General features: G+C 43.7%; 1 protein-coding gene across 1 annotated transcript in view; it reads right to left on the bottom strand.

Moving 5' to 3' along the window:
- Positions 1-17,040, bottom strand: part of DKK3 (dickkopf WNT signaling pathway inhibitor 3) — a 45,670-nt gene extending 28,630 nt beyond the window's left edge. The window contains exons 1-3 of the mRNA XM_011377265.2: positions 16,775-17,040; positions 10,516-10,653; positions 7,749-7,832 (exon numbers count right to left, since the gene is read on the bottom strand). Of these exons, the coding sequence (XP_011375567.1) occupies positions 7,749-7,832; positions 10,516-10,653; positions 16,775-16,987 (435 nt within the window). The 5' untranslated portion in view covers positions 16,988-17,040. The remainder of the gene's footprint in view (positions 1-7,748; positions 7,833-10,515; positions 10,654-16,774) is intronic.
- Positions 17,041-17,067: the final 27 nt, after the last annotated feature.

The following is a 17,067-nucleotide window of genomic DNA, read 5'->3' on the forward strand; positions in this document are numbered from 1 at the left end:
CAGCACGGTAGCAGCATGAGTTTCAGTTCCTCTTGCCCCCAAGTCCCACATGGCAATGTGGCAGGGGCCCAGATGGATGCTGTGAGGGCACTGGGTGTGCATCACAGCCGAGGAATGTCAAGATTAGAGAACCCAAATCGTTTATAATGGACTACAAGCAAATCTGCCGTCTGCCAAGGAGGGAGAGCTGTCTTCCAAGGCTGCTTGCTGTACAAATATCTTCGAAAAGATAGTCTGAAGCAAAAGGACAATTAGTGCCTCTGCTTATAAAATGAGCAGAAACTCTAAAGACCATGGAGAATCGTCTCCTGACAAAGTCTTCCCTGGCTAACTCGTCTGGTGCCTGCACAATGTTCCCACCATGCCTTGTATAACCTCTGCCTTAGAAAATATGAATCCACATTGTAGTGATCTTTTTTTTTTTTTTTAGGCTACTACCAGCCTGGGCACTCTCTGATGCTAGAGACTGTCTTTTATACTTATATGCCAGACACACAGTAAGTGCTCAGTGAATGTACAAATAAATGAATGAGTTGTTTAATTAATGCTGGGAATTTTGATAGCCATGTTTTAAGAGTAATTAATAACAATGAGGGGCTTACACTTACTGACTGCTTACTGTTTTTTACCAGGATTATTTACTTTATCCTCATGATAACACTGTGTGGAAGGTACTTTGATTAACCTCACTGCATATATGAGGAAGCTAAGGCTTAGAGCAATTAAAGAACTTAATCGAATTCACAATGCTCATAAGCAATAAAGCTGCACTTTGAACTTAACTTGCCTGTGCCCAAGCCCTTAGTCACGCCACTGAACTGTTTCTCCTATCAGCAGGCATGTGTTTGGGGGTGTTTGTGAGGTCAGGGGAGAAAGAAGGAGGGAGTGCCTGTCTTTTTGTGTTGACGAGGGTGGAGGCAGAAGCCTGCATGTTACCATCACCTACTTCCTGACGTGACTCACAGCCCCATTAGCCATCTCACATGGACACTGAACACTCAGACAGCTCCCAGTGGAACTTCACACCTTCGTAATCTGCCCCACACTGGAATGCAAAACAGACCTTCTCCCTGAAAAAGGGAGGAAGGGATGAGATAAATCTGTGGAGCCCTCTATGTTTGCTACAACTTACAATTCTCAAACAGCCATTGCCCTTGACTTTATCAATAATCAAAGAAACATAAACAAAAAGATCTAGATGATCACCCACTGTAGTACCCACTGTAGTACCCACTGTAGGTGAGGGTCGGTGAAATACAGTCTCAGAAACTGTTGCTAAAAATAAAATTGGTACAAACTTTCTGGAGGAAAGTTTGGCAGTATCTCTCAAAATTTTATATATGCACACCCTTTGACTTAGCAATTTAATTTCCAGTATTTATGCAATAGAAATACTTGCAAAATCTTTCAAAAATATAAATGGTTATAGCAAAATTGTAAATAATTTGCAAGCTCTTTGTAAAACATAAAAAAAAGGTATCTACGTCTCTGCAAATTTCAGTTCCTCCAGAGATATTTATTCTTAATGATTTAGTATATATTTTGCTAAGCCTTTTTATGAATACTTTTTTTCTAAAAATGAGATATTTGATATACTGTATATATAAGGTATCTTTTATATACTTGATATAGTATATATATTGCTCTGAAATTGCTTTTTTTCACTTAACATTTTATTGACATCTTTTTATATCAACTTATATAAAACCTACACGAAACTCTTTTATTAACTTCACAATATTTTTATTTTGGATGTGGAAATCATATATATTTAATGAATTCCTTCCTGAAGGATATTTATGTTGAGGAGAGTACAATTTAATATAGACAGGTTATAGCCTCCCCAAAATACCTACTCCTGAAACACTGCTTATCTACATCAACTTTCTTTCCTTGAGGATTGTTTACCCATTTCTCAGAATGATCCAGAGCTCTTCAATTTTCCCTATAATTTTTTTCCTATTAGATTAAGGTATGAGGACCTTATACTTGGCCAGAAATCATCAAGTCAACTCAAAATACAAATCTACAGACACAAATGTACCCAAATGTCTGGTTTATAGGACTGTGGAACTGTACATTCATACCAGACTATGTCATCACTATTAGAACCACAAGTCTGTTGTTTTCTATAGAAGCCCGTCTACATCCTGCCAACCTGAGGCCCATCCTAGAACTTGTCAGCACTTGATCATCATCTATTCTTCTTGTCATTTATTATGGCCTATCCTTCCTTCTGTTTGGATCCCCAACACCCAGCCAGACACATCTGACTTGCAAGGACAAGAACAGCAAGCAAGTGAATCAACCTCGTGTCTAGGAACAAAGAGCTTCTACTTAGAGGGTGAGGCGGGCTCAGCAGAACTTAGCCCAAGGCTGTAAACATCAATGGAAAGAGGCCCGTGGAGTACTTACATGTCCTTAGCTTCTGGGCACATTTCTTTTTTTTATTTTTTATTCTTTTCTTTTAACTATGAGAGTTAATTTTATTTTATTTTTTCCAGATTTACTGAAATATAATTGACAAAAATGTATGTATTTACAGTGTACAATATGATGGTTTGATACATGCTTTTTAATTTTTATTTTTCAATTACAGTTGACATTCAATGTTATTTTATATTAGTTTCAGGTGTACAACATAGTGGTTAGACATTTATATAATTTACGAAGTGATCCCCTTGATTAGTCTAGTACCCACCTGGCACTATACATGCTTATTACAATATTATTGACTATATTCCCTGTGCTGTACTTCACATCCCCATGACTATTTTGTAATTACCCATTTGTACTTCTTAATCCCTTCACCTTTTTCGCCCAGCCCCCCAAGCCCCTCCCATCTGGCAATCACCAGTTTGCTTTCTGTAACTGAGTCTGTTTTCATTTTGTTTGTTTATTTTGTTCTTTAGATTCCACATATAAGTGAAATCATATGGTACTTATTTCACTTAGCATAATACCTTCTAGGTTCAACCATGTCGATGCAAATGGTAAGATTTCATTTTTTTATGGCTGAGTAATACTCTATTATATATGTACCACCACTTCTTTATCTAATCGTCTACTGATGGGCACTTAGGTTGCTTCCATATCTTAGCTATTGTAAATAGTGCTGCCGTGAACATAGGGGTGCATGTATTTTTTTGAATTAGTGTTTTGGTTTTCTTTGGATAAATACCCAAAAGTGGAATTGCCGGATCATAAGGTAATTCTATTTTTAATTTTTTGAGGACCCTCCAAACTGTTTTCCATAGGGGCTGTACCTATTTGCAGTTTCATCAACAGTGCATGGGGATCCCCGACAACACTTGTTTTTTGACTTATTAATGACAGCCATTCTGACAGGTGTGAAGTGATATCTCATTGTGGTTTTAATTTGCATTTCTCTGACGATTAGTGACATTGAACATCTTTTCATATGTCTATTGGCCATCTATCTGTATGTCTTTGGAGAAACAGGCACATTTATTTTTTGGCAGTAGGTTGCTGGGAACCAGGAGGAGAAGCCAATTAGAATGCAGTTTTAATTACTTTTCAATAATAATGAGCCTTACACAAAGAGCTTTTATAAACCTTATCTTACTAGAATATCACCCAATTTTGTGAACTGGAGATTATCAGCCCCATTTGATATAGAAAGAAACCTCATCATAGAGGATAGAGCTTCTAAGGGTCATAGCAGAGTTTGACCCCAGGTGGGCCTCGCATCAGGTTTAGATTTCTTCATTCTGCCTTGAGGCTGACAGAGAGGGAAGGGCTCCATTTCCTGGGACTTGGCCGCCCTGGCCTCCCTTCGCCCAGCTGGACACTCCCAGAGGCAGGGCCTTTGGGAACTGACTGAGTTTTTCTAACAGGCCCATGCCATCCCCTAGTGCATTTCTGTTAAAATAAACTCCCAACAATCTGTCATCATGGCATGCTCTACAATTCCATTAAGTTGATAAAGGCAACTCCAGCATCAGAAATCAGGGCATAGGGAGCAAACAAAGCCGGCACACCACCTGTGTTTACTCTGTGATGAATGAACAAGCCTGGGACAAGAAAGAACCTGAGGCTTAATGGAGAAGGCAGTCATTCAACACCCTTATTCCTCCCACACTCTTGTTGGGTCTCCCTGGGCTCTGAAGTGACGGGATGCTTACTGTTCAATGGGAAACCAAAAAGTAAGTTCCGAGACGTGCAGCCACAGTTTACCTTCCCACTTCTCCCGGTCTTCAACACAAATGACAGACAAGCATCCTCACCACAGAGAAGATATTGGGTTCATATCTGTAGAGAATTCCACTATTACTATCTACAGTCCACTGTGCCAGGTCAAAAAGCCACTGTCAGCCCTGATCAGTCTCCGGGACAAGAGAGTCACTGGGTCACTCAAATTGCTACTATCTGGATAATTCTGGTAGTGAAATTTGTCTGTCTGGGGCCTCAGAAATCTTGACCAAGACCTTAGAGTTAGTTGTAATGTGACTGAACTTGTAGGTTCAAACAAAGTATATTCATCTGGAAAAACAAGTGGACTTAACTCTTTTAAATCATATTCTAATGTGAAAACAGAAAAAAACAACAACAAATGCAGGTCGTGCTAAGCAATGTAGCTGTGAGCTGTATTTTAATTAGAGGACATGTCCCTTCATAATGGTGTCTTGGTGAATTGGGCCAGATTCCTCATATTTGAGAACACGGTGCTATAAACGATGGCTTCCCATTGATGCATAATGGCTTGTCCACTCCCTAGCTTCCAACACACAGTTTTCCACCTACTCTTACCCTGCACAAAAGCGGCACCACATCAGTCAGCCACGCACTGGCCCGTGAAGGGAGACAGGCCGCGGGCGCCACACAAAAACCTCACAGAAAGACGTCAGAGCCCATCACCATCGCTGGTGCACTCAGGTGAAATAACAAGCTGCAGTGGCCTTTTCCCCTTTCACATTTGAATGTAAAAACAGACCAATACCTTGCACATGCTGTGCTAAATTTTCTAGACAGGCATATAGTGTTACCGTCTGTAACTTTCCATGGGCCTCCTCAGGTTACCATACATATTAATACACATACCAGCATTTGCAGAAAGGAAAATATGGGGTGCTTGGTGATTATTTTTAATTAAATTCATCTGGGAATTTTAAATCCTGAAAATTCAGCCCTTGTTTACAGTATTTGAAATCTCCCTTTTCCATTTAAGAGAAAGTTTCTTCAGCATGTAATGCATTCCAGAGCCAACTGTAAAAATCATTACATTATAAAACTATGGAATGGGACAGTGGTGACAGTTCCTTTGAAGGCAAAGGAGCCTTCACAGCTTCCTACTCAGAAAAAGTTGCTCAGCATCTCTCAGATGATGCTCGAGCCCCCATTCGATTGTGTGAGGACCACAGTGCTCTGGGAACCAAAAAACAGTTGCATGGAAGAATTCTGTGGGCTTCTGAAACTAGATCTTGCTTCTCTGACTCTTGGCAAGCCACTCTGTCAGTGAGCAAGGCTTCATGGTAAGGTATACAAGCCATCATTTCGGACATATGACATCCCTTTCACAGATGACTTGAAAAATCACCAGTCTGTTCTCTAACGACCTGTGGGGTTCTCCAGACACTGATCAAGCATTAGATGCCCCAGGTCTCCCTTCCAGCCAGTCAAATTGGAGTTTATTCTCCTAGAGAAACCCAGTGAATTATTAGCTTGAGCAGGAATCGAGAAAAACTTGGTGAGTCGCTACCTTCTGGGTTTCTTGGATCCATCTCTCCCTGTCAACCTCCTGCATTCTCAGGACCATGTATACAGGGGTTCAGCTTGTGCACTGCACAAAGGTGACACACATATGTCCTGCATCACATGCTGGACATATGAGATGGCATGAGCAGGCGTGGAGATTCTAGGCCTCCCAGCTGAGCCAGGAGCATGGACACACATGAGCACACAAGGCCATGCACACTGGGAAAGGCTAGTACAAACTCACTGGCCGCTGCACACACACGTAGGCAGCTGCTCCTTGACCCAAGCACGCTCTTGGCATCTTTGAGATCTTGTCTCTCGCTCACCCACCACTCTCAGGGCCTCAGTTCCCCCACCACAGGGCTCAAAATCTGACACAATCACCTCACTTGGGGGGCAGAGGGAGGAGCATGGGATGTGAACATTGAAGGTCACATGTGCACCTGAGCCTCCAGCGAAGGCTGCTGCCCTCTGGGCTCCGGGAAGCTCCCCAGAGCAAATCTCTGCCATTGTGCAATCACACACTTTTTTTTTTTTTTTAACCTAAGGACAACAGCTTTTCTTTCGAACTCACAGGCCTGTGAGTTCTGTTTCCCCTGCCCTTTTTGTTCCATGGCTTCTACTCAGGCCCTCCTTCCCTCATGGGGCCCCAAACAGAGACTTCACTCTGGAACACCCAGAGGCTTTTCTCTCCCACTGCCAAGACTGTGCCCTCTGGCTGTTTGTCCATTTTCAGTTTTGCTTCCTTCTCTCTCTTCCCACTTTTGCAAGTTGGCATCTCTTCCCTCCTGACCTTAGTCAATCCCGTCCTTGTTTCAAAGGCTTCTATATTTTCGGAATTGGGAGAGATGGTGAAAATCACTACCTCACTTAAAGATGGGGAAACCGAGGTGACCCAGCTTTTAAGTGACAAACTCATGCTTTTAGCCTCCACTGCGAGAGCTCTTTCCATTTCACCACATGGTTTGCCCCCGCCAACCCACAGATCCCTTGAATGGTGGGTCAGCAGCATCACACATGGCCAACTGGACCCGCAGCCTGCGGTAAATGTCTGAGCACCACGCCAAAAACAAGCAAAAAGAGCCCATCGACTACCAACACATCGACAACACCGTTCTGACTATTATGGGTACACTGTCCCCTCTGCCTGAGATAAGGCTAAAAGAGGCCTTCCTTGATCCCCTTGGAAGGCCAAGGATGCATTCTGCAGCTCAGAGAGGAAGAACATGTAATCAGACGTTTGCATGAGGTGCCTGGATACAGGGAGGCTAGTCCTTGCAGTCCCCACAGAGGAGGCACACTTTTACTGCTAACCCTGTGCACTCCTTGTCAAGCATCTGTATCTAAAGCCAGCTACCTCTCTGAAAAGATAAAGTGCAGTTGCATCACCTCTAGCCTGGGAGTCTAAAGAGCAGTGACTCTGACTGGGTCATTCCCTGACTTGTGCCCAGGTCTCCCTTCTGTGAAATGACATCCATTTCAACTTTAGGACTCTATAATTCTATTTTTAAAATTCATCTGCCTTTGGACTAAGTAACGGGCAACTGGTAGCAGGTGTAATTACAAGGAGGCCAAAGAACGAAGCCTGGAGCAGGAAGGCACCCCGTTCCCTTTAGGCCCTGGGGTCTAGGAAGGGTTTCTTACTCTCGAACTGCCTGACTAGGGCTGAAATTATACAAGGCATAGGCTAAGCCAGAGGCTTTAAGGAATATGGGCAGATGTATCAGATCTGTGACCAGGGTCCCTAATCAATGTACCAGTTACTCCTCCTTATTCTCCTTCAAGGCTGAGATAAAGCCATGCAAATGACAACCGAATTTAATGTCCCTGTTTTTGCTGATGCAAAGGGCATGGAGGCAGAGCCTGTTATCAGATTGTATCAGGCTGGTAAGAAATGTAGGAATTGGAGAATCTTGGCATAACCGAGGCAGGAGAGGTGCCTGAGGGTCAGCTACCTCCTGCCCATGGTCTGAAGCCTGGGTCGCCCTTGGCAGGGTACACAAAGTTGTGAGTGCAGAGGAGTAAGAACTCACGTGGCTCCTTTTTCCTTCTTCATCTCCCACAGACGTTATCACTGTCTCTGAAAAGACCGTCTGTCCAGTCTGGTTGTTGGTGACCTATAGTAGAACAGGCACAGTGACTATGAAACCAAAGGAATTCTGGGTAAATCCCACATGTATATTTTTTCTATTTTCTGAAGCAGGGGCATCCAGCAAAGTAGACAGAATGCCCACTCCCCTTTTCTTTTTGAGTTTCACCAGCAATCCTCAGATGAACAGCTTTCCCTCTGAGCTGCAATAATAGATATAATAGAATCTACCTCATAGGGTTGCTATGCAGAGGGAAGAAGTGGTCTGTGTAAAGCACTCAGCGGGGAGCCTGTCACCTAGCAGATATTCAGTGTTAGCTATTTTTATCATTCTTGGGGCTCATCATTTGAAACTCAAGGTCAACTTTCTTTTCAACAGCTACAGGTCTGAGAATCTAACTGAACATCTTTCATGAGAATCAAGCAGGTTTTAGCTACAGCTGTCCCACTCCTGATTCTGCTGAATTGTTTTGTTTCATCAACAAAGTGCTTAACTACAAGGGAGGACTTGGCCCAATATTCTTCTATCTATTGTCTGCCTCTGATTTTGCAACTGGGAACAGGCACCTAAGAGCTGAGCCTTAGAATCTGACACGGAACCCAGGCCATTCCTGCCCCAGCAAGACATTGTACAAAAGCCTACATCTGATGTTTGGGATGCTGATGAGGAACAGAAAGGTTGCTGGCCCAACAGCTAGATCTGTGATCTTTGAGCCTTGGCTCAGCCACCAACAACCATCTAGTATATAACCTGAAACAAGTCATCTCTGTTCTCTGATTCACAATTTTCTCATTTCTAGGTGATCTTTAAAGTTCCTGCCAGCTCTAATATCACAGAAACCTGCAGCCAGAACAAAATGTAAACTCTTAGCCTAATTTGTAGTAGTGGATCAAATTCCATTTCTAAGGACAAAAAGATCATGTCTTCATCAACATACTTTAAAATTTTTATCTAAATAATTCCTCTCCAGCAGAGATGCTACCTTCTTACTCTATGCCAGATTTTTACAGGATTAACCAATGTTATATTTTTTAAAAATTCCATTGTCTTGTACATACAAAATGCAGGACTTCGGAGAACCTTTATTATACTAATGTGTGTTTTTGTATTTATAGGAAGAAAATTATATACAACGTTTTCTAAATGTGTTTTGCCACTACTGAGCCTCTCTTTCACAAAGCGTTGCATAGGACAGGGCTCCACAGAATCCAATTGAGAACCACTATACTGTGCTGAAACATAACTCCATTACAATAACAACAGTAATAATAAAAACAACTTGCTATTGCACAGCACTTTATTGTTTACAATGAACTCTCATATAGTTTAGGTTATTTGACCCTTACAACACTGTAATGCAGATACTGATATCCTTATCTCAAAAATGTGGTCAGTGAGGATCATGAAATTTAAATAATTTTTCAAAATTACACTAGTTCCTGTGAGGGACTCACACTTAAATATTTGACATCTATAAGGAGCAACTTTAAGAAGCAGCTGAACCCGTTGACTATTGTCAGAAAGAATGACTTAATATTGGTTTCGGCAAAAAAAAAATAAAATAAAATAAAATAAATGACTTTTGGAAATATCGTCCAGTCTTCAGATGAACAATGCTAAAGGATTCAGTTCAGCAGGTAACTAATTCATTTATCTGGGGGAGGGGTATATTCTGGAGCTGGACCCATCAGCATGCAGTGGGAGAAGAGCCACACAAAGGCTACGTTATAGTCAAGGCAATGGCCTATGAAAATTGACCCCTTTATACTGTATGGCACAGAAATGCTATTGTTTCAACCAAGTCATTACCTGAGCACTTGAACAAAAGTAAGGCTCTTTTGTGAGAGCTATGTGGCCTTACACGCAGGAGTTGAGATGACATCAGAGGTCAAGCCCCTTGATGGTCACAACAGAATGTCAACTCTACAGCCTCTTACAATGACCCTGAATGTCTGCACGGCAGACTCTCTTCAACAGAACACAGGCTTACAGAGTTCGCATAGCTTAAAGTCCTGTCAAAATCATATTGCAGACATCTCACTCGGGGGCAGGCTAATGCTATGTTCCTCTAAATTTGCAGTGTTTTCTTCTTTAAGTCAGATCTGGAATTAACCTGCTTGCTCCTCATGCAAGATATTAGACCAAGAGACATTTAGACATGTGGTCAGTTGGAAAAACTCTGCTCTTAGAATTCCGAATGGATAACCAGCTAAAGTAATGAATCTTTAATCTTGTGGCAATAGAGGCTTTCCCTTCTGAAGACAGACTATATTACATCTGAGTTCCTCCTGGGGAAACAGAGGAGGTGTACTCCCCACAGCATGGACTCCAGGATTCTATTTCAAATCTACTGAAACATACATAAAACCCTACAGGATAAATTCCTCAAATTAAATACTAGGAAAGTATCTCTGCAGACCCTTGTTTGCTTCCTTTTTCCAAACAATAAAAATCCCTGAACATTCCTTTGGAATTGGACTGGCAGGAAGCCTAAAGTTAAATTTACTGCTTAAATGCTAAAGCGAGTTAGGTTTTTGACACATATTTCTCCCCTTTAAACAGCTCCCTCACTCCCTTTGATTTTTAATCTATATTTTGCCGGCTTCATTTGTATTTTCTGCTTGTCTATCAAACATGTAAACATGACCTGAGTTCTCGGACGGGACTGGGAGCTACAGAAGGGGGAAGTGCTGGCCATGATGGCCCCTACCTTGTGAATTTCTCGGTGCACGTGGATGGTGTTATTTCCTACTTTGGTTTCCGTGTTGGTCTCATTGTGATAGCTTGGAGGTAAATCTGTCAGATTCACTTCTGACGACGTTTTAGCAGCAGCTTCTTCTGCCTCCATCTATTAAATCAATGAATTAAATGAGCAAAATTATTTTCTCTTGATATAAATCAGAGTCTATTAGAAAAAAAAAAACACTTCTCCTCTTCTGCAATTACAAATAATGGTAATAATGATAGGTACCATTAATTGAGTACCCACTAGAACAAGACATTGTACTAAATGTTTTACATACATTATAGCCATAAATCTCATAACCTCCCTACGAGATGAGTGTTAATGTCCCATTTTGTAAGTGGGGAAACCAAGGCTCAGGGAGACTAGATAACTTCCCAAGACTCTCAGTGAAGGGCAGAGTTGGGATTTGAGAATGTTCCCATTGAACTGTCTTGGCCCTTGTACAAAGGCTGTTGGTGCCCTGCCCGTTCCCTGTGGCCTATCTGGAGGTCACCCACATTTAATTTCCTTACATGCCAACAACTGACTCTGTCTCTCTTTAAGGGTATTCCCTGGCTGCAGAAACGTGCTCAGTCTGCACAGGGCCCAAGTGCTAGGACGTTAACATCCCAGGAACAATCCTCATTCAGTGAGGGACAAACTATGGGGGTAAACATACTCCAGCTCCCTCTCTCCTCAATGGGAGGTCTCTCCGAGGATCCCCCTGTGGGACTGAGTCCGAGGTGCCCCTAGCAGTAACCTGCTCATTAGCATAGCTTTTATAGCTTTTCTTTTCCATCTCACTTTCCCACTTCTTCCTAGTGTTTCTAGGATCACTTCCCAAATAAACTATTTGCTCCCAAACCCTTGTTGCAGGGTCTGGTGGTAGTGGTGGTAGGGGACCCAAACTAAGGTCCCTTTTCCCCCTGCAGGTGGAGCCACAGCTATATCTCCTTTCTCATTCCACCTCTTGGGTACAGAGAGACCCTTAGAGAAGGTCAGTGGACTAGTTCCTGGGGTCTACACTCCTTTTGGCTCTTCTTGCACATGTCCTTCTTTGGTGTCAGGTTTCTGAGGCCACTGTCCTCAAATCCTCCAGTCTCGTGAGCCTCCATGGCATCTGTACCAGATATGCCAGTCAACTCACATCTGCACCCAATTTCTCTGTCCAGATTTATCATCCCACCCTAACCCTAAAAAGTGGGCAGTTGACAAAATGATTCATTCATAGCTGACTGGACTCAAAGAGAGGCCACATTATGAACTAGTTGTGCCAATCAGATATTCTTTCTAGGAATTAAAAATGAGAGACACAAAGAGAAGTTCTAGTTGGTGGCTGGCAATTTTCCAAACACTATTGTCTTCGACTCTGGACTATTTTCATTCCTTAAAACGAATTCTCAAAAAGATTTCCCTTAAAAAAAATCATTATCCTCTATCTCCTTACGTACTAGGTAAGGTTCCTCTTTTCCCACCCCTTCCAATTAGATTTATGGAGCTGGAGTGAATATGGGGAGAGAATTCTCATGTTGGTGCAGCACAAAAACACTGAACTAGAAGTGGGAAGAAAGTCTGGTAGGCACAAAGGCTCAAATAATCAAATGACTTGTTTGGTTACTATTGTGTTTGACCCTAAGATGATTGCTGAGACGTCTGAACTTGGTCACCAGCTCCATCATAACCACCACTACCACCATCATCATCATCATCATCATCACAAAACCTCCATCATCATCATCATCATCACAAAACCTCCATGTCTGGGCATCAGCTCGTCTGAGCCACTCCACCAGATACCTACCATGTCTCTTTGAATATTCACAGCAACCCTATGAGGAAGGTGTTATTACCCTCATTCTGGAGATGAAGAAAACAAGGTTGAGAGAGGTGAGGGATTTGCCTCAGGTTATCACATTGTTAGTAAGAGGCAAAACTTGGATTAGAACTTATGACCGTCTGGCTCAAAATTTTGTGTTTTCCCAGCATATGATTCTGCCCTTGCTTTTACTGGGGAGATATAGGAGAGTCCCATACAAACCAGTTTGAGCATAATTATGATGATTTCCAGAAGCAAGTTCAAAGAAGAGAAGAGAAAGGCTTCCAGAGGAATAGGAGGCTTGATTGGGCTGGTCTCAAAGGATGGGTAGCATTTGGACAGAGATGAGTGTAGAGGAAGCGAACTTAGGGCAGCTTGGACAAGAATGGTATGTGTTGCAGGCTGAAGCAGAGGGTCCATGCTGGGCACAGGATAAAATGGTGGATGCTGAAGTAGAAAGGATCGGCAGGCAGTTCCAGGGGTAGTTCTAAAGCAGAGGGCGCTGTCCTGGTTCTCAACCAGGAGGGTACCCAGAGCCATGACCAAAACTTTATGTGTGTGCGTGCGTGCATGTGTGTGTGTGTGTGTGTGTGTGTGTGTGTTAGAATTTCTAGGGGTGGGACCTCAGATATCAATGAGCTTCTCAGATGATCCTGAGGTAGTCCCTCCCTTCCACCTGCTCCCAGGTAAGAACTTCTGCTCCAGGCAATGGGGAGTTACGGCAAGTTCTGAAGATTAGTTGGGAAATAATATAGAATCCAGAGAAGAAAGAGAGGAATCCAGTTAGCGGAGGTTATATCTGGGGAGGGGCCTTCTAGGTGATAAAGGCTCCAAACAAGTCAAAAGGATCGATATGGAAGGACTGAGAGCTGGCCACTGGGTTAGGCAAAAAGCTGCCTGCAGCAGCATCATCAGAGGGCAGCACAGTAGAAAGTGCCAGGGTTCTGGAGTCAAGTAAGGTGGGGCCAAGTCCCAGCTCTACCACAAAGCAGGACAGGATACCAGATGTCTCTAAACCTCTGCTTTCTTGTTTGTAAAATGGGGATGATTCTCCTTTGCTGAGCAAATACAAGAATTAAGGATCAAGAAATCCAAGTGCTTAGTACAGTACCTGCCACCTAGCAAAGGTGTAACATATAGCTACTTTCATAATATTGCCCTTTAATATTGCAGTTTTTGAAGAAGCTAGTTGGCTGGGTAATGTTTGAGTAGAAGTGGAAAGAGCACATAACATGTGTTTGAAGAGTCTGTTAACCAAATGGAGCAGAAATGGAATGGAGTTAAGATAGAAGACAGAATGGGCAAGAAAAGGACTTTTTTTTTTTTAAGTGAGAAAGTCTGGCATGTTTAGAAAAGACAGAGCTGGAAAAGAGTAGGAGACTGTAGATGCTACAGGAACTTTTATCCAGAAGGAGATAGGAATGTTTTAATGTTTTTAAAACTCCCGTGGGAATCTGAATCCTTCAGTTTGGTTTTCAAATAATTGACAAGTTACCAAATCTAGAGTCTGCTTTGGGCTAAGCAGATAATCTTTTCATAAAACCTCCCTCTCAACCAGTGGTTATTTCAACAGAATGAGCTAACAGTTCTTTAACGTCACCGCAAACTAAAAGTACAGTTTACCATGGAAATTTCAACCACAATTATTACTGCTGCTAGCAAGAAAAACTTAAGCTGGACCAATAGGTCTTGTTTCACAGAGGAGGAATGTGAATGTCATTAAAAATGGCATTTATGGTTAGTTGAATCTGTGTGTCTATTAAAGGGGCACAGTAGGAGAAATTGAAGTGATAAATCGAGGCTTGGTTCCTAGGAATAGGTGAGGTGATAAAAACATTCTAAAATATGCTAGTTATAGACATGGCAATGAGCACAGGGGGAGGAAAGGGAAGAGAGTGGTTTTTTATTCTTGAAATACATTTGTCAGTAACATATAGAATAAGAAGACAGGAAAATCGGAACAGCCTGGATTGTACCATTTGAAGATTTGACTCCTCCAATAATGATCCTACAAATAGAGTTAACTTCATCTTCTCCCCTTAAAAAATCAACAGCTTGAGTCAGCTGGAATATTTAAAATGTCAGGAAGTTACTTGAAAGCAGACTCATGATGCAACTATGTCAACAATTAATACATCTGACCCGGTCTTTTTTGATTCTCACCCAGGACAACAAATAAATAGCAACTGTCCTGTGTTTATGAGATTTAAGGAAACTTCTGGCAGTCTCTTTAAAAGGCAATTAATACCAATAGCCACAATCTATTAAGAATCTATTATATAGTGGACACCAGTTCTTTGTTATTATTCATACTAGTACTATTAACATGATGATAATGACAGCTAATATTTCTTGAGAGCCAACAATCTCTCGTAATCCTTACAACCTCATTGGGGGCTGATTTATACCAAATTTACTTAAGCCCATTTTAGATGGTCAGATAAGTTGCTTTACTCGCATCCTTTCGTAATTCTCCTCTTTACCCTAAGAGATGGACAGTTCCTCCATTTCAGAGCCTGGATCCCACTGCTAGTAACTGGCAGCACTGGGTTCAGTTAAAGGAAGGTTGGTTCCCATGGCCTGTTCTCCTGCCACACAGGTGTTTGGCCTTTCTCAGCCTGTCACCGCAGCCAGCGAGGACACTGTTTGAGAAACAATCACTGAGTGGGATAGCAGTGGCAGCTAATGTCTCCCCTGCTGGCAAACTTCAGTTAGCCTATCTGGAAAAGTCAAGCAGAGCTATGTCTAGAGGGAGGAAGGCTGGGACCCAGGCAGAGCCAATGCAGACAATTCCTATAGAGTGGTTCTGCTAGGCTCCAAACTGCTCTGACCAAAGAAGAGCCTGAAGGGTCCTTGCTGCTTCCATATCTCCTTCACTAGGAGTACCATCGGAGGACTATGCTGCCTGGGCAAGTTCACACTGAATTAAAATGTGGCCATAACCCAGTCAGTCTCACTGGGATCTGTGTGCAGGAGGGAAAGTCCCAGAACCCAGAGAAGGAAAGGAGATGATCTGCCAGATCACAAGCTCAATTTAATTTGAAGGTGAAGAGTTAAGAGACAGTGAGGTCTATCTGATTCCCAACTCCCTTTAATTGTTCTATGTCATGATTCTTGTGCTTTCATAGGAAACAGAAAGTCAATGGGGTTTGGAATCTGGCTCATACAGTGGATGTTCAGGTCCAGTTGTCCATGCAACTGGCACCCAATCCAGTGTCCCCTTCACTGAAAACTCCAAGTTGACTGTTGTGGAAAGGAAGGGGATGTATCCCCAAACTACACAGGGCGAAGAGAGAAAGCAACTTCTCCCAGTAGACCAGAGTCATCATTGGAGGCTTTGCCCAAATGGATGTGGAGACACCTAAGCCACCAGGGGGGACATCTGGTCTCTTACTGACTCTTCTCCAAAGACAGGCTGCAGCCAGAGCTGGGCCCAAGAGTGACTATGCCCATTCACCCCAAGCACCAGGGTTAAGCTCCCCACACCTGGGCTGGAGAACTGGGCCAGCTGCACCTCCTGGCCAGGTAGCCCTGGAGATGCTTGGGTACACACTGTAGAGGAGGCCATCCATAGTAAGATGTGATGAAAAGAATAAACCAGGCAAAGTTTTGCCTAGGTACCTGGGTATCTGATACTAACGGCTGCTATATATTACATACAAGGTGCCCACATATATCATGGCATTTAATTCCCACAGGAAACTGAAGTGCATGTTTAGGGATTTGCTCAATGTCACCCTGCTAAGTGAATGTCAGAAGAGGACCTTGAGCCCAGGCTTGACTCCAAAGCACTCTTGGGGTGGAGGTGGGTGCCTTTCACAATGTCCTTCCTCCCCCCACCCTCCAGCCTCTAAAATTCACACTGCTGGGTTTCAGGATTCTGATTTTCCTTCTCGGCCCCACATGGCAATGGAGGAAGCTCAGTCAGATGACCAGCAAAGCTCAGGACTCTTGGTGCCCACAGGCATCCTGTGTCTTGGGAAGATGTCACAAGCTCAAAGTCCAATGGACGTGCTCGAGCCTGAGATGCCTGGGGCTTCCTCAGCCTCTCTGCAAAACCACAGTCCCGCTATACCAGAGTCTTGAAAGCATCCTCTTACGACAGGGGGAGACTAACTACACACCTGAAGAAAATTGCGGGGTGGTGGCTGGCAGCCTGCGGACATGTGGAGACCTGGGCTAGCTGCCCGTGGGTAAGTCCACCTAGAGGGTCTTAGTGGACAGGCTCAGATCCAGATCTGGCAGGAAGGCAGAACGAGGTGGGAGTTCGGATTACGCCGTGCTGCCTCCAGATCACTCTGAACCTGCCGCCGGCCTTCCCAGCCCCTTCGCAGAACGGAGGAGCCCGGCCAGCCCTTCCTGCACAGCTTTCTCCTGCTCCCGCTACCCCCAGGCTCGCGCTTCCCAGAGCCCGCCGGGCGCACCCACCTCCTCCACCGCGCTGCGCAGTTTGTGCTGCGTGTCCTCCATCAGTTCCTCCACCTCGCGGAACATTTCATTGAGAGTGGCCTCCTCCTGCGGGTAGCTGAGAACCGGGCCGGGCCCGACGGGCGCCGAAGTCTCTGTCGGAGCTGGCGCGGGGGCCGTGGGGACCGCCGCCGCCAGCAGCAGGCACAGCAGGGTGCCCCCGAGCCGCCTCATCTCGGCTTTAAGCCCAACGCCGCTGCCGCCGCCTGTGTCCGGGAACGCGGTCAGAGCGACCACCCCTCGCCGGCCCCGCC

This window comes from Pteropus vampyrus, unplaced genomic scaffold (genome assembly GCF_000151845.1).
Source record: "Pteropus vampyrus isolate Shadow unplaced genomic scaffold, Pvam_2.0 Scaffold307, whole genome shotgun sequence".
NCBI lineage: Eukaryota > Metazoa > Chordata > Mammalia > Chiroptera > Pteropodidae > Pteropus > Pteropus vampyrus.